This window comes from Lissotriton vulgaris, chromosome 11 (genome assembly GCF_964263255.1).
Source record: "Lissotriton vulgaris chromosome 11, aLisVul1.2, whole genome shotgun sequence".
Taxonomy (NCBI): Eukaryota; Metazoa; Chordata; class Amphibia; order Caudata; family Salamandridae; genus Lissotriton; species Lissotriton vulgaris.
Window position 1 is genome coordinate 402,728,589 of NC_141699.1, and position 23,556 is coordinate 402,752,144.

At 43.9% G+C, this 23,556-nt stretch overlaps 1 protein-coding gene across 2 annotated transcripts in view; it reads right to left on the minus strand.

Annotated features, from left to right (window-relative positions):
* AEBP1 (AE binding protein 1) overlaps positions 1 to 23,556 on the minus strand; it is a 243,616-nt gene that overhangs the window by 48,853 nt on the left and 171,207 nt on the right. For both annotated transcript variants that reach the window (XM_086943442.1, XM_086943443.1), the window contains 8 exons: positions 19,743 to 19,882; positions 18,034 to 18,118; positions 15,958 to 16,102; positions 12,856 to 12,944; positions 12,378 to 12,501; positions 8,969 to 9,165; positions 8,539 to 8,718; positions 180 to 573 (listed from right to left, as the gene is read on the minus strand). In XM_086943442.1, coding sequence (XP_086799568.1) covers positions 180 to 573; positions 8,539 to 8,718; positions 8,969 to 9,165; positions 12,378 to 12,501; positions 12,856 to 12,944; positions 15,958 to 16,102; positions 18,034 to 18,118; positions 19,743 to 19,882 — 1,354 coding nt within the window. The remainder of the gene's footprint in view (positions 1 to 179; positions 574 to 8,538; positions 8,719 to 8,968; positions 9,166 to 12,377; positions 12,502 to 12,855; positions 12,945 to 15,957; positions 16,103 to 18,033; positions 18,119 to 19,742; positions 19,883 to 23,556) is intronic.

Here is a 23,556-nt window from a genome sequence, read left to right on the forward strand (position 1 = left end):
CATTGTTAAACCAGAAAAAAAGTATAACATTTCCCAACTGTCTGAAATAAATGTAAGACAGGGCCAAAGACAGTTAGATATTAGACTATGCTTGATTGGTGACTTCCTCTTCCCCTTGCCTCACGAAGGAATTCATTTTACCTCAGATGTCTCCAAATGTGTATGGGAAGCTCACTTACTTCCAGAAATTGGGCGCCATTTTGCTCCATTGACTATGCCCATCCCATTGGTGTAGTCATCAGCATGGCAGCTACCACGAAATAGCTCAGTCATAGTTAGGTGAGAGGAAGCATAAGAGATGGCCAGCCAGCGGAGGATGGCATGGTCGGGTGTTTCTTGACCCGCCCGGTCTTTATCCTCTCCTTCATCTTCGACTCCATCATCATACTCTTCCTCCTCCTCTGACTCTTGTCTCACCATTCTCCTCCGAGGAGCTGCAATTGGGCTCTCGCTTACTGTGCGTGCCATGTCATAGGGGTAAGATACCAATTTCTCGCCCCCTTGGAAATTGGCACCCAGCACAAAGGGGAATTTTTCCATCCAGGCTATGATGGCACGCGTCTCCACAGCGACCTGAACAGGGAAAAGTTAAAAAGTAAATGACAGAAATTTAGAATATATTTTCTTAATGAAGCTCTTCTCTGTCTTCCCTGTGAGCTGAACCCTGCCCTTGGCACTCACATTAATTAGTTTCCTACCCCGATTTGTGAGACTTCTTACTTATCATTAGCTAAATCGATGTCTTTAACCATCAACAGTCTGCTTCTGACTGTCTTTCAGTTCTAATCCACTTGAACAATATCTGTTGAGGTGGATTCTCAAAACGAGTTGTATACTGATCCTGCAACAACAATGTCCTTATTGTGTACCCTTCCTCATTACTCTTTAAGTTTGCTGCTTCAGTTTCAACAGTCATTGAACACCAGTAGCCATACAATGGCCATATGGAAGACAAGCTAGCATCTATTTCATGACTTCCACCAAAAAGCTCAGATAAATCTGATGGAGCTCGAAGCTTGGTATAGTTACACATACATCTTGAACCTTGTGAGACAATCTTCTGTTCTTACAAAATCCTCAAGTAAATAGAAGCCTGCATGCTGAAATATTGCATCAGTAGCCGTGCATTCACCTACCCACATTTAAGTTGAAGGCGCACGCTGGTCCTTCATTTCCAAAATATATACATCACAATCTGCTATCACCCTTTTTTTTGTGTTAATTATATATTTTTTATTTTATTCCCAGCCACAAGGCAAATACAGATTTTGTGATGGAAGGTATTCTGTACCAGGGTTAGGCGACTCTCTACACGATTCCCATGTGATGGCTATAAAATCTATAAAACCACTGTTGTAATCAACATTTGCTTGGAAAAACTGTACTTTCCACGCTGTCACCCATCCCCGCCTCTCAACATCCCTTTCCCAAGTTGCTCAGATGTGTAGGATTGTTGGTGTCCAGCAGCATAAAAGTCCACCCATTAGCAAAGGTCACCGTGCAGTAGGGATGGTACCCAGAGGAGGGTGTTTGTCTGATCAAGTCTGCCCAAGGACGGCATCCTTGGCAATGATTTACCTCATTCAGAGTTTGGGTCTATGAGTGCGAGCCCCGAAGATGTTGGTCCTCGAAGAGTACAGTCCATGAGGTCATGACCATTAGAGTACTGAACAGAGGACACCATAAGGTGTAGAGATAAGAGACAAGCTGGAGTGAAATCAGTCTGCCAAGTTGTGCAGGCGCGTATGCGAAAGGAATCTGAGCTTGACACTTGAGTGGCTACATTTTACGGGGATGATCTGCCTATACTTACTGCATGGCAGGTGACAAGAGACCTAAGCAGGCAGAGCCTTGAATAGCACAGACTAAGCAAGCCACCTTTGAAGGTTGTGCTTGAGAACCAACCAATAGAAGGCCTGAACTGCCAAACAAATGTATTGTATAATGGTAAAAAGTGTCTATGTGTATCCTGGGTGGGTCATGTGATGTCCCGAGTGGGATAATATTCCCACTTCATGGAGTTTTCAGTAGCAAAGAGGTATGTGCAGTGGGGAATAGAATCCTCACACAAACACACATTTTGTGGGGGGTTTTCTCTTTGTGAAGAAAATATTTTCTCAATGGAGAAACCCCCTTCCCTAGCACCTCCAGCAAATGTGGGGATGATCTGTTAACATTCTTATTGTGGAGAGGGAGGTACGCTAGCCACTGGTTGAGTAAAACGCTGACCCTTTCCAGGGTGGAAAGGAGATCAGTTTGGGAATGCTGACAAAAAAAACACATCAAGAGGAACCCTCACAAACTTTCAAGGCGAAACCCAATTCCAACACCTTGAGAGGATTTAAATCTGTGAAGAACTCGTTAGTGTTGACAAAGACCTCTGCAAACCTAAGTTGGCTTATGCCGGCTAGAAATCCCTCTGTGAATTACTAGTGGACGAAAAGAAGATAAATTGGTTTGTAAACTTACATTTACAACCAAACCTACCTTTGTAAATAAGACCATCTTAGTGGAAGCTGAGTGGAAGCAACGGCCTCAGGGTATGAGCCCAGAGATAGCTTAGGTGCGAAGGGTTTCTGCATCACAGTGCTCCATTCGGAGTCCCTTGTAGCCCTAGCGGCCTCAGAGGAGTCCCCAAGCTGCCAGTCTAGGGATAAGAGAATCATTCCAGATTGTGGTGTTATCAGTGACATGCATGGAACTCAGGGGAGACTGTTGCGGTCCAAGTTAGCTATCCATAGGTTGGTGCACTTGACTTGGCCTCTCAGAGGAGGGGTAGGACGGTATTTCTGCTGTGATCTTCATAGAAATGTTTCAGGGTAGTGTACTGACTAACCTGGGCCACCACCAGGTTCTACACTAAAGCTTTCTTGACTGAGTGGATGGACAGTGGCTTGATCGTATGGACTAATAAACAACAATTGTGTAAGCTCACGTGCGGTTGCACTAGTCAATTGCTGGGTGTTCACCCTTTTTTATATTATATCTCTTTACATATGGACATTTTATAGATGTAAAGGCTGGAGTTATTCTCTTCAAAGGTGAGGGTCTCGGAGGAGGAGCTACGCGGGCATCCAAGATGGTCGCGTGAGCAGAGAGCTCCCGAGACCCGCGCCGCCCTTCTTTATCTATCCTACGAATATCCTGATCACTTCGACGGGCTTTTGAAGTGCTACTCTCACTGATGCTGACGATCCTTTTTTGGTCGAAATCGGACCTCGGGGACCATTTTTCTGTCGTCTTCAACTTTCTGGCCTGCCCACGGACGCAACCAGGGTCTCGGCTGCCTACTATGGCCAAGCTGTAATGCAACAACAACGGCTGCCTGGCATCTGGCCCACCGGTGGTGTACCACTTTCACTTTCGGTTTCCGGCCTCATTGTCTCTGTCTCCTCCTACTCTGTCTTCGCCTGCTGCCCTACAGTACAAGCTTTCCATCCTTGGGCTGGCAAGGAGGCCTGCGGTATTCCCTCTTCGAACTACACTTTGGAGTTTCTGGACTTTTCTCCGTCCCACTGGCCCATTTGGGTTCTCGGCCGCCACTGACTGCAACATGGCGACAAAACCTGAGGCCGAAAAACGCAGGAAGACTGTAACCCGGGGGGGGGTCGATCCAGTCCAATATGATCGAACGCTACACCCAGCCGAGAGGCTCCCCGGTGTCACCAGCGTGGGCGCTGAAGGACCTCAAACGGACATGTCGTCTTCCTCTGAAGTATCGCTACAAGACCTATTGGCTGCCATCTCTGGACTTAAGGCCGATATGAGTCAGCAATACGAAGCCATCGTGTCCAAGATAGACACGGTGGCTGTGGATGTGACTCTTATTCGAGCTGATCTAGCCAAAACGAACGAGAGGGTGAAGGCACTAGACCTGAAGGCGTCGAGCCTGGTGACGGACATGGCGGAGGCGCAATCTGAGATCGGGAATCTGCGTTCCTCGCATGATCTGCTGCTTAAACGTATGGAGGACTACGACAACAGGGCCAGGCGGAACAACATACGCCTAGTTGGAGTGCCGGAAAGTGATGGTGCTGCCTCGATCGATTTATTGGTCGAAGAACTTATCGTCGCTAAACTTGCTCCGGTTGGACTCAGTAAGTTCTTTGCCGTAGAGCGCGCCTATCGTTTCCCAGGAGGACAAGTGAAACCAGGAGGCCCGCCGAGGCCTATCATTGCAAGGCTATTTCATTATCGAGACAGAGACGCTATCCTGCAGGCCGCCCGTAAACACGGCCCGTTGAAATATGACAATAACTCTATCTCCATCTATCCTGATTTCACTCCTCAAGTGCAACGACAACGATCTGGGTTTCTCGGAGTGAAGCGTCGCCTGAGGGACCGGGGACTGAAGTACGCCATGTTGTTTCCAGCCCGACTGCGGATTGAGTTGAAACTGAGATCACTGCGCTTGAAAGTGAGCTGGGTGGGGATGACACTCCTGCATTGTTGCACACTTTGGAACTAAAACAAGCTGACTACAAAGCTTGTGTCACTGATGCTGCTAAGTTGATGCGAGCGAATCAACTAGGCCGACTGTATGATGTGGGTGACAAAGCTAGCAAACTCCTGGCATGGCTGGATAAGGCTGAACGAGCGAGTCGTGTTGTGCCTGTCATTGTTCGTGAATCCGGTGAGAGTGTCTCCGACCCTGGTGAAATTGTTGATTGCTTTGTGGACCACTTCCGGAAGGTTTATACGCCGGTTAGTGATCGGGATGAGGCTGATTCAAGGCTGCTACTGCGAGATATAGCCCTGCCTACTGTTTCGGAGGAAGATGGTCTTGCCTTGGAGGCCCCTTTTACCGTCGATGAGATTGCCCTTGCTATCCGATCCTTACGCTCGGGAAAGGCGATGGGCCCAAATGGGTTGCCCATTGAACTTTACAAACTTTGTCCGGACAAGATGGCCGCCCACCTGCGCAACATGTTTCTCGAGGCGGTTGAGGCTGGAAGCCTCCCCCTCGAGCAGCGCCTAGCTACCATAGTGGTCATTTACAAGGATGGTAAGCCTCGTGACCGCTGCACCTCCTACCGCCCCATCTCTCTGCTAAACGCGGAACCCAAAATCCTGGCCAAGGTTCTGGCCAATCGGTTGCTGAAGGTGATTTGCGACTTGATCCATCCGGATCAATCCGGTTTCATCCCGCATAGGAACACGGCCCTTAACCTGCGTAGGCTCCACAGTGTTCTCGCGAGGGCTCCAACTCTCGCTGAGCCGGCAGTGGTCGCCTCCTTGGACGCTACTATGGCCTTCGATACTATCGAATGGCCCTATCTTTGGGCGGCCCTCGCTAAGTTTGGCTTTGGTCCTAACTTCATCGCATGGGTCAGGCTTCTTTACGAACGGCCATTGGCTCAGGTTGTGGTAAATGGTAGATGCTCTGACCCCTTCCCTTTAGGCCGTGGCACCCGTCAGGGCTGTCCGCTTTCCCCGCTTCTATTCGCATTGGCGCTTGAACCCCTTGCTGCGTGGCTTCGGTGGGAACCCTCTATTAAGGGGATCCGATGGTCTCCAGATCTTGAGGATCGTGTCTCCTTGTACGCTGATGACATTCTTCTCTATCTTACTTCTCCTCAAAAGTCGCTTAACGTCCTCTTCGACGTTCTTACGTCCTTTGGTAAGAACTCGGGATTAGTCATTAACTGGACCAAGTCCTGTGTTTACGTTATAGCCGGGGCGTTACCACCTCTGCCTCGCAGGTTCCCCATATTGGTAGCAACTGACGGCTTCAAATATTTGGGGATCTATGTCTCTACGGTCTCTTCGGTCCGCTATGAGCGGAACCTGTATGCTCCGCTCCGCAGACTAAAGCAGGACGTGCGACGGTGGCGTGAATTGCCCCTATCCCCATTGGGCCGAGCGGCACTCTTCAAAATGATGTCGCTCCCCCGATTTCTTTACGCTCTGCAGAATTTTTTCGATCCTGTCCCTGCTCGCTACTTCCGTGAGGTTGAGAGTTTACAGCGACAACTGATTTGGGATGGTCGTGCCCGTATTGCCTTGTCCAAGCTCACCCTCTCATGGTACGATGGTGGTATTGCGTTGCCGGATATTAGGCGCTACTACTGGGCCTCACACCTGAGCGCTATCAACCATGCGACGTATTCTTCGGAACCTGCCCCCGCCTTTGCTTTGGATAAACTGTTACTGCCCGGTGGCAACTTTAATAGGGCTCTGTACTCAAAGTCACCCTTCCGACTCCTTACAGGCCCGACGAAGTGTGCAGTGCGGGCGTGGAGAGATGCTACTGTGGCCACGGGCTGGGGTGGTAGGCTGACTCGTATGGCGCCATTGTATGACTCGGATCGGTTGGGTAATCTGTGGAAGACGAAAGGATTTGAGAAGTGGGACATGATTGGGATCAGTAAGGTGGAGGATCTGTGGGCACGGGGCGCTGTTAAATCCTTCGAGGTATTGAAACTGGAATACCGGCTCGATGATAGGGAGCACTTCCGGTATATGCAGGTTCGGCATGCCTTGTCTTCCGTCTTTCCCTCTGGTACCGATATCCCGCAGTCCTCCCCTTTGGAGGATCGTGTTTTAGATGGCCATGTCCCCGATAGCACTATTTCCTTAATATATAAAAAGCTTGTAAACAACAGGGCTGACCAACTTGAGAAACTTCGTGCTTCCTGGACGGCTGACGGGCTCGAACTCGACGACGAGGACTGGCAGTCAGCGGTATCCTCCCCTAAGGAGGTGGCTATCCCGGCTCGGCTTCGTTTTGTCCAGCTGAAGATCCTCCACCGTGTGTATTTGACCGGAATGCGTCTGGTACGAATGGGTTTGGTTTCGGATGGACGGTGCAGGCGTGGATGTGGTATGGATGGTACCTTCCTTCATGTTCTGTGGGAATGCCCGATGGTTGCGGCCTTTTGGTCTAGAGTGCATGATGTTATGGGTCGTGTCACCGGGATCCCCCTCCTTCCCGAAGCGCGACGTTGCCTGCTCAATGTGTGGGAACCTTCGGATTGCAATGCTGCCCAGACGCTTTGGGTTACTTTGGGCAACATGGTCGCAAAGAGAGATATAGCGCAGCTCTGGGGCTCCCCTAGACTACCATTGCTCAGTGCCTGGAAAGAGAACATGGACTGGTGCATGTTCCGAGAAAAAACTGTATATGAGGCGCGGGGGCGTCCCAAGAAATGGTCCAGGGTCTGGGCTCAGTGGAATTCGTACCGCGGAGACATTTGCTCCCCTCCACTTGACTATGAGGTTCCTCTCCCCTCTTCTCCATGATTGACGTTCCGTTTCCAATTTCCAGCATAGCCTTTGCTTTATCCCTCGTGCTCGCCCCCCCCTCGCCATATGTGTTCCTTTATTTACTAGCGTTCTTTCCCCCCCTCCCCCCCCCCCTCCTGCGACCCTCGCCAGTATGATACCATGTGTTTGTGTGTTGTTGTTTCTCTCGACAAAATCATAAAATTAAACCTTTTTTATCCTATTTGATATTGTGCTACGTTCCGTTTGACAATGTGGACTCGAGAGATTGCTTTAACAACGTACTGTCTTCAACTTCCTTTTTAACTATCCGTTGATGTCATAGCGGCCGGCCCCACGGGGTTGTAGGCAGACGCTGTGTATTGTGCATTTATAAATAAAGGTTTTCAAAAAAAAAAAAAAAAAGGTGAGGGTCTCAGGCAAGGAGTGGTATTACCAATGGATACGGCTAGTGGTGGCGTAGAGTCTGAGTCTATCATATTTTATGTAAAAACTCTCTGAAGGGATAAGGCTCACCTATTGTGCATCATCTTTAGCTAGCTGTTGCTCACTACCACATGCATTTATTTATGAAGAATCCTTGCTCTCTGATCGAAGCTACCAGGGGTGAGCAAGCACCTCATCACACAAATCAGTATAAAGTTCAGGAGTACGATTGTTTCGTCTTGTGGGAGCCCATTTGCAGCTCACTTCAAGACTCTGGCATCTTTTCGCCATAAATTAACAATCTGATTTCCTACGGATTTCATATCCTTGTCTCTCTATTAGTCAGTCTCTGCAGTGAGGCAGAGCATATCTTTATTTCACTTCACTTTCTTTCACAGGATGATGGTAGTGCGTCCATCTGTGCTCTCTTTGGTCTTCCACACCTATGTCCTGTCAGCATACTTCAATTTCCCAAAATAAAACAATTGCATTTCTGGTTGTCCTTTTTCATATAGCTATTACAGAAAGTAATGCTGCATTTTCAACTTGACCATTTATAGTATTGACATTAGTGGTTGCAATGGGGAGGGAGCAAGGAGTTACACCCCACCTCAGATACATTTCCTTTTTTTGTTGTGTACCTTATTTCACTAGTGGTGAAAGTGATCTCTTCCTGTTGACTAGTTATATTGATTTAGTGAAAAATGTGTATTTCCATCAATTAAAATGCTTTGGTAGTGCTGAAATCTCTTTTTCTTATTTTTTGTTACTTTTATGGTGTACCGCATTAATTATGTTATTTGTAGACAATGTCTTCTTTTTTACTTGTAGTAGATCACGTTTGATGTTTTTTGGTATATTTTACATAAATCCATACTGATCACATACCGTTGTGTTATCTTCCAAGAAGTTGTCAGGAATAGGAATATGATGGTTGGGTACATCGTGGGGTCCCTTCTTCCGCTCATCTGTTCCCCACAGGACAGTGTTGAGGTCAGGAAAGTTCTCAAAGATGTCATAGCCTTCCTCAGTCCAGTGGCCAAGGGCCCAGGAGCCCAGCTCTGAGCCCTAGAAAGAAGCAACAGACACAACAGTAGCAATGAATTGTCTCGGAAAGACCAGTAGTGCTGTATAGTGAATGCTTATACCCTTCATGGACTGTACCCTGAACCTGACATCCTTTCAGAGACCCCATCTTATTAGAATATATACCCGCTTCACCCCTTTACTCCATTCAAATGCTGCTCTGCGCATGAACAAAAAAGTGGCCTTGCAAAAGTTCATAACTGCAGCAGAGCACAAAAGCAGGTCTACTTACCACTTGGCTGGCGAGCTCATAGCCGTCAGGATTGAGCGAGGGTACCAGATGGATGCGGGTCTCATGCACAAGATTCCTCACTCGAGGGTTACCATCCTTATACTCCTTGCAGATAAACTGCATCAGGAGAAGCAGCAGCTCCCTCCCCAGGACGTCATTGCCATGGATACCAGCTGTGTAGCGAAACTCGGGCTCGCCTGCAGAGACAAAGGTGTTATGGTTGACATAAATCTCCCAAGGTGAGAAAACCTATTTCCTTTACAGTACTGCCCACAACACATATATATAGCACTGAACACTACTTGATATGTTTAAAAAAAGAGCTACCTGTTTGGAACGGTTGTGGAGTTTTGTTTTCTAAAACCTTGTGTCAACTAGCCCATGGCCTGACAGTTTTAGTTCCATTAGGAAGAAGATTCTTCTTAGTATCAACCTACACTTTTATTTTGTAAGAAATCACTATACACTTTTTTACATGCAGTGTTTTCTACCAGAAATATGCTTTATGGTTGAAACAAAGACTGAATAAGCTACTTCCCCCTTGTTTTTTTAAAATATTTTTATTTGAGCAAGTTCATAAATGTACAGTTCATAAAAAATAGACAATGTAATGCTAAAAAAAGACAGTTAATTGCTTCAATCATTCCCAAAGATCAAATTACATAATCAAAATCATAAAACATAATTCATTTTAAATTTTATCACGGGCATGCCCAATTACTCTCCAAAAAAAAAAAAAAAAGAATACAAAAAGTATTGATATATAATACATTCCTACACCAACTCGTCTTTAGAGGCTACAAATTTCTTTGGCTTTCAAACCAGGTGGCGACAGGGGCCCATATCTGAGCCCCGAGAGCTCTTGATTTTTTCCCTCTGGTTTTATAAATTGCAGTCTCCTGCTTGTAAATTCCTAGTAGTCTGCTTAGCCACCCTTGGAAAGTAGGAGCGTCTGAATCTTTCCACTGCGCTGCCAAAATGATTCTAAATACAGCTGTCCCAACAAACACAGACATTGCTTCATTATTACTGTACCCTAAAGAGTCATCATAACCCAGAACAAAAAGTGTTGATGATGTTCTTAATTCGTGTCCAAATATTTCAGCCCAGTATTTGGACATCCCTTTTTTAATCGTATCTAGCTTAGGGCAATCATCTAGCATATGTATAAGATTAGCTGGGCCAAGAGAGCATCTCGGGCACTGATCGCTTACTCTTTTTCCCCAGGTAAATAGTTTTGCAGGGGTAAAGTAGAGATCATAAATTGTTTTATAAATTTGTGCCTTTAAGTTGGAAGCTAGAAACAACTTAGATGATAACATCAGAGACATGTCTACATCGATGTTTGGGTTATTTAACTTAGTGGCCCAGCTTTTTTCGATTTGTTCTAGATCATCAGGTTGGTTATTCATAAATAATTCATAGATGTTACCTATCCTGGTTGTCCGTTTACCGATTAATTCTAAGATTGGAACAGCCTTTAGTTCTATTCTAGGTACCAACTGTCCAAGGGTAGTGTAGACTTGTATGAATTTCAAATAATCAGTGTGGGGGATTTGGTATTTTACGCATAATTCTTCAAAAGATGGTACAGAGTCCCGACCAAGGAAATCTCCTACTTTCACTACCCCTAGACTCTCCCATCTCCTAGAGGTACTATCATTAAGTTGGGCCGGGATAATTGAGCTATACCAAAGAGGAGTGTATTTGGTGTATTTTGGTATTATCAAGTACTTAGTGGTGTTCTTCCAGATTCTCCATGCATCCGTGATGGTCTTAAATTTAATCTTTTTGAAATAAGATGGTTCAACTTGTTTTAACAGCAGTCCTCTAGCTTTATCTCATAACAACAGCTCATATATTGATGGTATAACGTGTCTTGGGCTAGTAATTACTGATGATTTAGTATCAAAGAGAGTGGTCCTATGATGCAGGAGGGTTGCCCACAGATAGAATGTTAAGTTTGGTATCGCTAGCCCTCCTCTTTGTTGGGGTAAAGTTAACTTGGGTAGGGCCCTCCTGATTTTACCGTAATTCCAAATAAATCTTGACATGGAGGAGTCGAGGATTTTAAGTATGCCATCATCAACCAAGAATGGAATTGCCCGAAATAAATATAACATTTTTGGAAACACACTCATTTTAAGGTAGTTCCCTCTGCCAATTATTGTTAAGTGAAGGTTGTTAACTCTAACCAGGACTTTTTTAACTTTCTTGATAAGCGGATCATAGTTACGTTAATTAATTTAATTTACTTTAGGAGAGATAGTTACACCTAGATATACCGCATTGTTGACTCTATACGGGCTTACAAAAGATGTGTTCTCGGTGCATATGACCATCGTCTTATCTCTATTCAAGGAGTACCCTGAATATGACCAAAAGACCGTGTGATTGATTCAATCTCATCAATTGCCTCTGTGGGGTTTGGTGTTAATACCGCCACGTCATCGGGGTATGCGAGTACTTTGGTACTATACGTGCCAACTTTAACCAGTTCAATTGCTGGAGAGGTAAGAATTTTAAGGATGAGTGGATTAATATAGAGAGCGAATAGAATTGGGGAGCACGGGCATCCTTGCCGCGTGCCCCTCTGGATGTTAATAGACTCTGACTCATTGCCCCTCACCATAATTTTTGCCTTGGGATCGACATAAAGTGCTTTAATAGATTTTATAAGGACCGGGCCAAGATTATTTAGTTCTAACACTTCCCATAGAAACTGCCATGAGACCCGGTCAAAGGCCTTCTCCACGTCCAGTAGGATCATCGACATCCGGCCCCCCTCTACTCCCATGATGTCAAATAGGGAGATGGCTCTACGAGTGTGGTCTGTCGTGTTCTTACCGGGAATTAAGCCGTGCTGCCAGGGGGAGACCAGATGTTCGACAATCCTACTGAGCCGGTTGGCCAGAACCTTGGCGTAAATCTTCGAGTCTGAATTAATAAGTGAGATTGGACGCTACTTCCCCCCTTGTAATGTCCATTCTTAGAATCTTTTTTGGTAGCTCCACAAATCATCTTTCCGACATCCCAAGTGGGACAAAGACAAATTCTTAAGTTTATGACTTTACCTACTAGTATTAAAAATAGGTAACTTTCCCTTTGCATTGTAAGATCTTCATTGATAGTCATCAATATGATAATTTGTTCCCATCCACGTGGCTTCTGGAAAGACAAGTTCTAATTTTTATGACATCAATGAAGATGCCTCCAATGCGGATCTAGGATTACAAGTAAATACCTTTCCCTTCTCTGTGCCTTTCATGAAGTAATGAAGAGAAAATGCCTATCTCTGAAATTTACCTCATGTAAGTAGGCTCTGACTATGGCTGGGATTCCATTTTCAGGTACAACACGTGTTGGAAAAAGACATTGCCAGCACTTTCCAAACATATGCTTTTCCTACCTGTCTCATGTTCACCAGGCTTATCCGAGATCTCCATGGCATAAATTTTCAGGCCCTTCGAGCTCTTGCCAACGTTGTAGATGCGCGTAATGGTCGGACACTCCTCGTTCACTACTTTCATCAGCTGTTTGGTGGCAACAAAAAAGTTACTTTAAAACTTAGAAGAGAAGTGAGCTCCCTCTAACCCCAAAAATTCTGTAAGACTTATGTAGTTAGAAACTGTACAGAGAGCCGTCTGTTTCACTCCTTTGCTAGCATAATTGATCTCACTGTAAGCTTTGCTTTGAGTTCCCGCACTCCTCTTTCTGCATGGCTTGCATAACTGTAACTCTGCAGGTAACTCATTCTTATGACCTATGTCTGTTTGACTTGTGTGACTGTAGACTGAAGGGAGTGGCCTCTAACATCATAGAAACTCTACGCCCTTTGGTACTGTAAGTTCTGATACAAATAATAGTGGGTTCCGGGACCAACCTACCTGCCTCATGTCTTTATAGTTGTGATGCTTGAAGTCCAAATTGTCGGTTGATGTTAGCACATCATTCTGGCTGTAATAACTAACAACATCTGCAGTAAAGCAACAGAAATAAAAACAATTTAACAAGAGGAGCTCACAGAATGTATACAGAATGAGACATGAGCCCCGAAATGTCGAAAAGCCCAACTTTTGGCTGGGGGTCAAGAAAAAGGGATTTGCACCTAAACCGTATGGTATACACACCCTCTCTATCCATCACAGGTTTATGTTGAAATTGAATGGTTTCATTGTGTGTTTGCACCGTTTACATATAACACAGCAAAACTGAAAGGTTTTTATTTGCTTTGCATGCCAGGTGCAATTTTTACTCATCTCAATGGCAATCATTACATCAACCTTGGAAGGATGAGGAGTTGAACCAGCAGGTCATAGGTTGATACTGAAGGAATGCAACCTGAGTAGCCCTGTTTTTATTTTAAGCTTTTCTGTAGGGACAACGGCCACATCTACTGGCTGCGCAGGATAAAACGGGGCTCCTTGTTTCCAAGATGGCGTCCCGTGAAGAAAGGTATTTTTTTGCTAATTGGCATAAAGGAGAAAACTATAATTACTAATGACGGTTATATGCGCCTTCTCCCCCCCCCCCCCCCCCCCCTCTCTTCTCATGGGCTTGCACCTCCGCTCACACAGCTGGGCATTATGTTTAACTCTTGCATATCGGCAAACTCTCAATTGATGTTTATGTAGAAAATACCTAACCATTTTCAGTTTTACATATCACAATCAATGAAAATTTCTGCTCTTTTTCTTGAAACTTGGGAATCCTAAAAAAGGCTATTTCTTTGCAAAAAAGTGCACACTTAGAGTATCTGCCTGCCTCTTGGTTTTGGAATGAAAGGCAAGGATGAGGGGCAGAGAGGAGTATGCATGGTAGATTATCACGTGCAGTGTGCTGGATACATTGTAGTGTACTGCAACAGTTATATAGCGCTTACTAGCCCCATGTGGAGTGAGAAGGTGCTTGCCTCCAAGAGCCGCATGCTACACTGTGTATGGTGTGTGATTAGAAGAGTGTTGGCTTAGTATTGATCCTTCGAGAGGAGTGCTTCTATGTCGTGCATGATGACCACTGACGTGTGGTTATCATGATATGTAACACAGCACTTAGCAGTGTGATTGAAAAAAAGGTATGAGAGCTAGTTGTGCAGTTTATGGTTTCAGTAAGCGGGCAGCTCTGAAGTGCTCTGCAGGTCTCTTTATGGTATTTCTTATGCTCAAAGCCTACTTAGGTGGCCAGTACACTGGGTTGTCCATTCTGAGATATTTTATTTAAAGTTTATGCTCCTGGGCAGGCACAGGGTGAAGGGAGAAATAGTGGGGAGATCTGATGGGACAGACTTTGTAACCCCTTCCATGCGTTCGGCGGGCAACGGCCGTCGCGAGCACTACCTCCTCAGTGCCGCGCATGTCCGCTGGCCGACGCGGCCCGCCCACTCCCCTAAACCGCCGCACCACGGCGTAATTGCTGCCGTGGTTAAGTGGTTAATAGCATCCCATGTCTGATTGCAATAGAGAGATGTGTAGAGGCCATCACAGTATTAAGCTAGTTGGGACCATCAATCATCCACTACATTAGAGTACGCAGTTAGCCAGCATCATGCGGCAGCTCTCTTCAGTAATTCCACGGATGTTCACTTAAATATTGATAGTTTATTGCTGGAGACTGGTCCAGGACTGGGTGAAGGACATGACCAGTAGCAGTTCTGTCTTGTGTGAGCATCAAGCAGTATAAAGGAATTATTATGCAGCCTGTAGTAACAACAATTGGCTGCGCAACTGCTGATTGAAGGAGTTCAAGATAAATCAACAACAATTGGAAGTCTAACACCAACACCAGATCCTAAATAGGGGTGCCTTAACTTTTAACTGTTGAATAAATTCCATAACTTCTACTACCATTACCTCTTCTACCATAATCTCAACAGTTTTACCTTGACTAACATTACCTGTTAGGCTAGGGTAATGTTAACATAACATCACCATTGCATCGTCACTAATTCCGTGCCAAAGTCTATCACAAAACATTAAAAATTATTCCCGTATTTTAGTATGATGGTATTTTATATTAAATACTGCACCATTTACTCGTTCTACCTCTGCAGCTAGACTGCGCTAAATATCTTATTATATGTACTTAATTATTTAATTTCTGTTCAATTCAATCAGATTCTATGGAGGCCACCTTGTTATAAAAATATAAATTGTTTGATATAAATTACATTATTTTATATTAAATAAATTGAGGAATACTCCCATTACCTTCTAACTTTGACAAGGTAATTTTGCAGAATGGAACAGCAAACGAGCTTGTGTTGAGGAGATGGAGGTATAATTTAGAACTCAACATGATAAATAGAGATCACACAGACAGATGGATGATGGGGGACAACGGTCCAGCAAGGCGTGGACCAAGTTCACCTGACCCAGGAATATCCGGGCACGATTAGGACCTAAGGATGGACCTCCTGGAATGAAGAACTCCACAAAGTGGTGAGTGCAAAAGGCAAGAACGTAATCAGTGATTAGTAGGAACTCAGGAACTCATCTAGCTGACTGCTGCAGATATCACCAGTGGGTTAAGTGCAGGAGGTAAGAACTCAAAGGGAGGTCACTGAGCAAGTTAAGAGTGTAATGGGCAGTTACTATGGAAGCCAATAACTCATAAAGTGGATACTCAGGAATCCAAGGACTCACTGAAGTGGTTAGTGTGGAAATCTCAGAAGACTTAGAAATCACTTTATTCGATCCGTTAAAATCTACAGATCATAAAAGTACAAGAATCTAAAATACATATATAGTGTGGAACTCAATAACTTAGCAGGGTGGTTAGTGTAGAGAGACAACGTCTCTTCTTGCCATCAAAGTTTCTAGTTCTGCAGAGGGAACAAACAAGGTCATGCAGACTAAACCCCTAGATTGAGTAGCGTGGAGGAGGGCTGGTCCAGGTGCCTTTAAAAATCCATTATTATGGGGCATAGTTAGTAAAACATTAGGTGCTACAACCTATAGCAGCCTTTCATCCCACTTTTTGCTTGTTCTTACTTGAGACGGGGCAGCCCAGCACCTCAAGGCGCAGGCAGAGACTTCCATTCCAACTCTGTGGATAAATCCGGATAAAACGAGCAACCACAGGTTCCGGGAACTCAGTCTGCACAGGTGTGTCTTTGTCCACATTTCCGTAGAAGAGCTGTATTCATAAAGTAATAACATAATTATTAATAATTAATTGCTCATATCTCTCGATGCTATTTTGCAACACCGAATAATTTTGCTATTATTCATGTATAAGGCACTTGTTTATAAGATCTCAAATGGAAGATTGGGCTGAGCCAGTTGGGTTTCAGACCAGTAACCCCCATATTGAGATCCACTTGGTGGGCTCATCACTCTCTGTTAAAATATGAGACCTTGCCATTTTCTTTTTTGCCACTGATTTTTATGGAATTTTAATTATCAATTATCATACTCATTCTGTATTTCTATTTCTAGTCAAATGTAATACATATGATATTCATGATATTCATTTAATCTGGAGCTATCTTTTATTTAACTATTTTAGAGGTTTTTTTATAGTGCAGAATCAGCAACAGTTAAAATGTAAAAAACATATTCCAGTTATATATGAAATAATATTTATAATATAATACAGTGTCCTATACAGTCACACCGGTGACAAACAGGAAAAGAGATGACTACATCAATCAAGCACTGCAGTGGAAGAGTTTATATAACCTACATAAGTGGCTTTGGATAGTAAAATATACAGTGAATAAAGGAACTCATTTCATGAGCGAGTTTCTGAGATTCAAAAACAGTGAAACATTACATTGAACTGATTTCTTCTTAAAATCAATTACATAACATGTAGTACAATAAAGCAGAATATATAGTATATTTAAATTATAAAATTCAACAACTATTTTTAATAGTTATTAAAAATCCAAATCAATTGTAAAGTCAAATGTTTATTAAACATCAAGGAACAGTAACTTTTAGAAACATACCCTTTACCTGCCTGAACTGTCAGAAGGCTAATTAACATAAGCCTCTGCCAGCTCCCAGCCAGTAATTAGCCTTGAATAGGTGTGAAATTCATTCCACAGCAAATAATAGGCTGACCTGAATGGGCAGAAATTACTCTTTTCAATATACAGGGTGGTCCAGTGATCATCCTTTCTGACACTACAGTGTCAAATCCTACTTGAGTGTCAAATCATGGGTGACAGGTCTGCTTTGTTCACATATAAAATCTGGGGCACACTTGAAAAAGGAGAGAACAGGATGCCAAAACAATTCATCTGAATCCAGTGTCTGGTTACAGAAGGACTTTGTTTGTGTCCTACTAGACATGTGTCTCTGGGGCTTATTATAGGTACAGTGGCAGCCTCAAATTTGTTTTAGTGTTAGATGTTAAAGGACACTAGGAATACCATAGTGCACTTCTTCCACACACCCCAGCTCTCAGAGCCCAAGTAGAGTGTGGCTGAAGACCTTAGCCAACTTGAAAATACCCAAAAAGGTAGGTTAGGGCCTCACGGGGAATCATTCCCAACCATAGCTAGTAAATAGCAGAAATGTGACACCTCCAGGCACCAGCTTCAGAACACTTCCTATACCTAAGGAAGAACAAAAGAGACTAAACCTGCTGTCTGTGACCTGAGAAGAGCCCTGAAGGTCTGGACCTGCTGCCCCTTACACAGGACAAAGAAGTGGACTCCAAGGGTCAGTTGGTCAACCTCCGGTGTAAGCTATAGCACCATAACCAGCTGCAAGATACTTTTTACTGGAAGTAACCTGTTGACCAGTGGCAACTGAACCTGGATTGAAACCTGCTGTTGGCTTCTGCCTGAAACCCTATGAGTCTCTAAGTGCCTCCCCTGATATCTTGGGTCCCTTTTCCATGTACTCCTGTGGTTGGTTGGGACTTAAAAGACCATGGGACTTATTTAAATCATAGTGGTAAGGATACTCCTTTGCAACGCCTGGTTAGAACATGCGCTTTGTAGTTCTCTGTGCTATTATCACTTGGATCAAGCAATCTTGGACACTACCCAATTTTCAGCAATGTCCCTTCAATGCCTAAGTGCCGTACAGTATGTGGGGGTGGCCCGTACATACCATTTCCTCATATCCATTGGTGTACATTGTCCATTTCTGACTGTCGTTACTGAAACCTACGTAGAAAGCGGTGACAAAGTCATCGCTGTGGATGAAAAGAGAAAGAAGATTAGGAGACAGCATGCAAGCATTGAAAATGAAGGTCACTGAGTTGAAGTGATGGTGGGAACAAGATTTATAACGCAATTTACAGGATAAAGGCACCAATATACAATATAATTCTTTCCAAGTTAATCACATTAAGAAAATTATTATAATTCCAAAATCCAGTGGTTCTGATTGGTCTAGGGCAGAGCAACCTACCCTGCCTTTTCCTTCGTGGGACTACTGTGTGAAGAATGAGGTTACCGGTAAGGAAAATGTTCAGATGTCCCTGATGTGCAGGGAGAAAACTTCCTGAGTCAGGAACTTGTGTCTTTTGCTCTGCAATAAAAAACCCTGTTTTGGGAATTTGTTTCTGGAAGGCAATGGAGAATACAAAGTGGGTTGAGTCAACATGGCGGCCTCCAAGGTATTGAACAGTATTCTCTAAATATGGCAGTGGGTCATCACCCAGGATTGGCATTCTGGTGGGCTGCCCACAAGGTTCTAAATTAATCTTATAGTATTCTGGAGAAATTGTAACATCTTGGTAAATTCTAACAGTATGGTACGAAAGCTGTGAATTGCTCTAATCAAAATAGTTACATAACAAGACAAAATAATAAAGTGTTATACTCAAATTTCTTGAAACTTTTTAAATCTAGTTCTTTGATTTATGTAATTCAGTACTTTAGGTTTAGTATATTCACATTGTGTTTTTCACTTATCTGGATTGCGGCCTTGAGTTATAAATTTCAAACTGCAAAATAAGTTCTGGCTGTTACTGTGGTGAACAGGATTGACTGTCATAATGTATGTGATTATATGGAAGAAAATAACACACTGTAGAAATAAAATAACTGTATACTGGACTAATATTTTCTTATGTCATCGAATTAGAATAATATTGCATATTGGTGTATCAATCCTACAGATACTGTTTCATCTTATCGCACTGGTTGCGTAACTAGTGCATTGGAGCGCACACATTGCATTTGTCCTTTTGCTCCTGTTTTTTATTAGCACATATCCAATAATCTTATGAGACTTATAACATCAACTACAATGTCCCTTAAAGAAGGGAACAGAAGATGTAGGCTAGAGAATAAATTGTTGGCTTTGAAATCAGGAGTAGAATTCGGAACTTGATCCAATCGTGTGATCTTGGACAAATACAGTTATCTCCATGGGAACAAGTCCATTTCATTGCTAGAAGTAAGAGTACTTACAAGAAGGCAATGAGCCCTAAAATTGATGAACCTTTTAGAATGGCACCAAATAGATTTCAATGGGATGACTGGGTGTTCAAGGAGTACAGGTGCCAATATCTAGGGAGGAGAGATTGTGAGAGTGCTACAGAGAACGAGAGAGAAAATGCACAAATTAGAGCTGAGGCAGGAAGCTTGATGAAAGCCATGTTTCTGCTTCACTCACTTTGCCCTAAACCGAATGACACAGGCCTCATTGATAGTAGATGAGCTAGAAGATTTAGAGAGAGAAAGGATGAGAGATGACAGGAAGTCAAATAAAATATTTAGAATGAGAATTGGCCTGACGGGTGGAGATAGTATGGAGAGAGTCCAGTGTTAAGACGGATGGCCTACTCGTTGTTTAATATTGATACATACTGAAGGATTGAGTCCCGGCCTTGGGTAATGACCCCAGTAAAGAGGGTGCTCCTTCTGGTGTCGACTTCCAGCCATTGCACCTCAGTGTTATCTTCTGCGCACCATGCGCCATCGAAATAATCATCCTCATTCGCCCCGGCCTGCAAAAGAAACATAGCGGTATGAGGGCATGACACTGACAAAGGATCTTACAGTGAACTGTGTATGTCATTTTGGCCTGACACAAACCTGCCTCTGCGCTAAGTTTCTCCCATCTACTATCAGTGGCGACTGGTGATATTCGAAAGTGGTGGGGTGTAAGGAGTGCCCTGTTGCAAGCGAGCTTAGTGAGCAAGTCTGACTTTCATAAGGGGGAATTTGAAGGGCTTCTCCCCCCTGGGAAAATTTGGGAAAAAGAGTGGGCAAATGGTGCATTTTCAAGCAAATTTGGGAAAGCAAGAAGGTTCATAAAGCAATTGTGAAACTGTAGTTATATAAGACTGTTGCGTTTCCTTTGGCTCCTTGTTATCCATTTGGTTGAGGCGGGGTCCATGCAAATGTCCCCTCTTGCCCCTCCTGGTTCGTCGTTGCCTAGGGGGCCTGATCCTAAAAAAGGGATCACTGTAGTACTTGATGTTGCTGTCGAGGTTGGAGCCCGATTTATGATGCTTCATTAATACATGTCACCACATGAATGAATGGATTGATTCTTGAAATTGCAATGAGGATTACGATGACCTAAATAAAAAGCTTATTGCATTGACATTTTGAACTTTGAAGTTGATTCCAATTTGGACATAGGCAGTGCACCTGAGGGACGTTTCCCAGTAGGGAAAAGCGACAGTCTTATTGATCTTCACGTCCAGACTCAAAGGACGATACCTCACGGCACGCCAGATAAATTAGTGTATCATTCCACATAGGAGTTATTTAAACTTTAGATAACCCACGGAGTGCGCGACCCACCACTCTATTGAAACTGTAGTTATGACATCAATAAAGAAATTTCATATGATAATAACGTGGGTTGCTGCTTAGTCAGTATAACACTGTCTTGTAGTTGGAAAATCATCAGAGGTTAGGCATCATCTAGTCTTAAACATGTCATCTGCTGCTAGTCATTATTCTTAAATTAGGGGCATAATGTTATCTCACAGTTTATATTTTATTAAATGTATGGTCAGCATATTTTCCCATTTTCATAAAATTCAATGAACCCCAAATACCTATGACAGCCATGTCGGACTGGATATGTTACATTTAGGGTTAATAACCAAGTAACACATTTGAGGGGCCAACTGCACACCAATGATCTCTGTATTCTAATACTAATCATGGGGGTGGAGGCAGAGGCAAATTTTCCGTGATTGCATTAGGGCCCATGACAACCTTGCTACACCATTAAAACAATACAGACGGTTGTGCTTGTCCTTTTCCCTCAATCTGTTGTGTAAGTTAGGGGTGGCATAACATCTAATTATTGCAGACACCATGGAGAATACACATTCATACCTTTTCACAGTTTTGTGGTTGGAATGACTGAACCAGCTTTATGGATTCTCAACTGCAATAAATTATCTCCTGTCCTGATGATTACCTTATGCTTATTGCCCCAGACTCGAAACATCGCTTATATACCTGTGGTTGCCATGAATTTAATTATGGACATCAAAAAACTTAATTTACAGCTTTTTGACTGTGACCCACTTGTATTCTTTATTTGGGGCTAAATGTATCTTTTTCAAATGTTTAGTTACACTATTTTCTTGTACTCAGCACATTATCCCTGCATCGAACACCACATTTTAATTTGATAATGTGTTTAACTGAACTTAATAAAGGGATGAAACTTGTTCATATGTACTTTGTCGCCATTTCTATGTGCTAATTGAGTTGCTGATTAAAGAATGCTTTTTACTCGCTGCAGGATGGTAATTGCATTTATATAGCACTTACTACCCCTGGCGAGGCGTAAAAACGCTTTTTCAGCGAGTAGCCAGGCGCTGCTGTTTCAGGTAAGAGCGGCGGGGCAGGGCATGGGTGAGGGGGTCGACAGATGATGGAATTTGTAAAATACAATTTAAAAAAACATTGGCGATGTGGCAAGCGAAAGGTAAGTCGTTTTATTTATTTTTTATTTTATTTTACCAATTCCAGCGTCTGTCGACTCCGCCCCGGACCCCGCCCCAGAGCTCTTACCTGAACCGGGCGTGCCTGTAAGGAGCAATCATTTTTGCGTGGAGAACCATTGCCCTTCTACACTACTTACTTTCCCTGGTCCTTAACTAATTGAGTTGCCCTGTTTTTTCTTTGTGACAGACTATGACTGCACTAAGCGAATATGAGTAGAGAGATGAAGGTAAATAAAAGAAGACTGGAGCAACTCTATAGTGCTCCATGACTGAGCTCCTGAACCAGAGGCTCAAACCTTACGATTGTGACTCATAAATTATATGATGATATATCTAGTAAATGGAAATTTCAATGTGAAATGTGGGACCTCTACCAGCTACCACAACCTAGCATCTCACAAAAGATCAGTGGGTCAGTGTTTTTCGACCCTGACTAAACTCAGGGTAAGAAGTTGGGTGTTGTAGGAGAGTAGGATCTGCTTACTATGGTTACCCCCACTTTTTGCTGGTCTTTCACTGTTTATCGACTTTAGTCTGGCTGGGGCCCTGCTAACCAGGACCCCCGCCTAGCTGCTTCCTCTCTAAATTGATTGCATGTACTTTAGGTACACTCCAGAGTGAGTCCCTAGTATATGGTACCTTAGGTACTAAGGGTATAGGTACCCCAGAGGCCTACCAGGGGCTAAAGCATGTATTATGCCACCCCTGGGAAGCCTTCCAAAATGTCACCCCAGGTCTGCTACTGCAGCCTGGGTAAGGTGGTGCTTGCACCCCTTACTAAGATATAGGCTACCTATATCTACCTTATATTACTGACACATATAAACCTATAAGTCACTCCTATGGCAGGCCTTAACAATCCTGTAGGCAGAGTGCTTGATTTTGTGTGAGAGGGTGCCCAAGCATGAGCTGAGCCCCTCTGCAGCTTTCGGAATCACTTCTCTGTAGCTGTGCTGTGATGCAACCAGACCACATACTCTTAAGTGCATTATAATCACGAGGTTAATGCTAACTTTGGAATGGCTGCATGGAAACATATTGTGTTTGGTGTTGAACACTTTGGAATCCTAGCCCCCGCCAGTTCTGGCAGCGGGGGTAGAATTCCACCCTTCTAGAGGGAGAAGACATGTACACACTTACTTAAACGGTAATAGTTTAAAAGAGCCCTGGCATCACAAAATGGATGCCACTGCCACAGACACGGGTCTGCCCTCCTGCTGCTGGACGAAACTCCAGCAGGGGAGGCCTGGACAATAGGTTTCCTGTCACAGGGAGGTGTAACCACCTCCCAGACAGGCTTTAGTGTATTGGGGCTGGGTGGGTGCATTCATAGAATGCTTTGTCAGACAGTGCTGGGGGCACACTTGGTGTCCCTGTACATACCCCAGTTCAAACCGGTTGCAGGGGCACTCAGCCCCTGCTCTGGGGCGAAACTGGACAAAGGGAAGGGGCGTAACTACCCCCACCTGGGTCCTCCCATAGGTGGGATCCAAGAGTAAACTTAGTATAGGAACCCAGTCCTTAGGACTTTAGATTACCCTGGACGAAACTCTGCAACATATATCCTGGAACTTCGACATTCTATTTCGACTAGAAATCAGAAGAATTTTGCAGCAGCTCGCCATTGAAAACGACAACGAAACCCGACACCAAAAGACAACTATGCACCCGGCTTCCCTGGATGAGGTAACTCAAGTACTCCA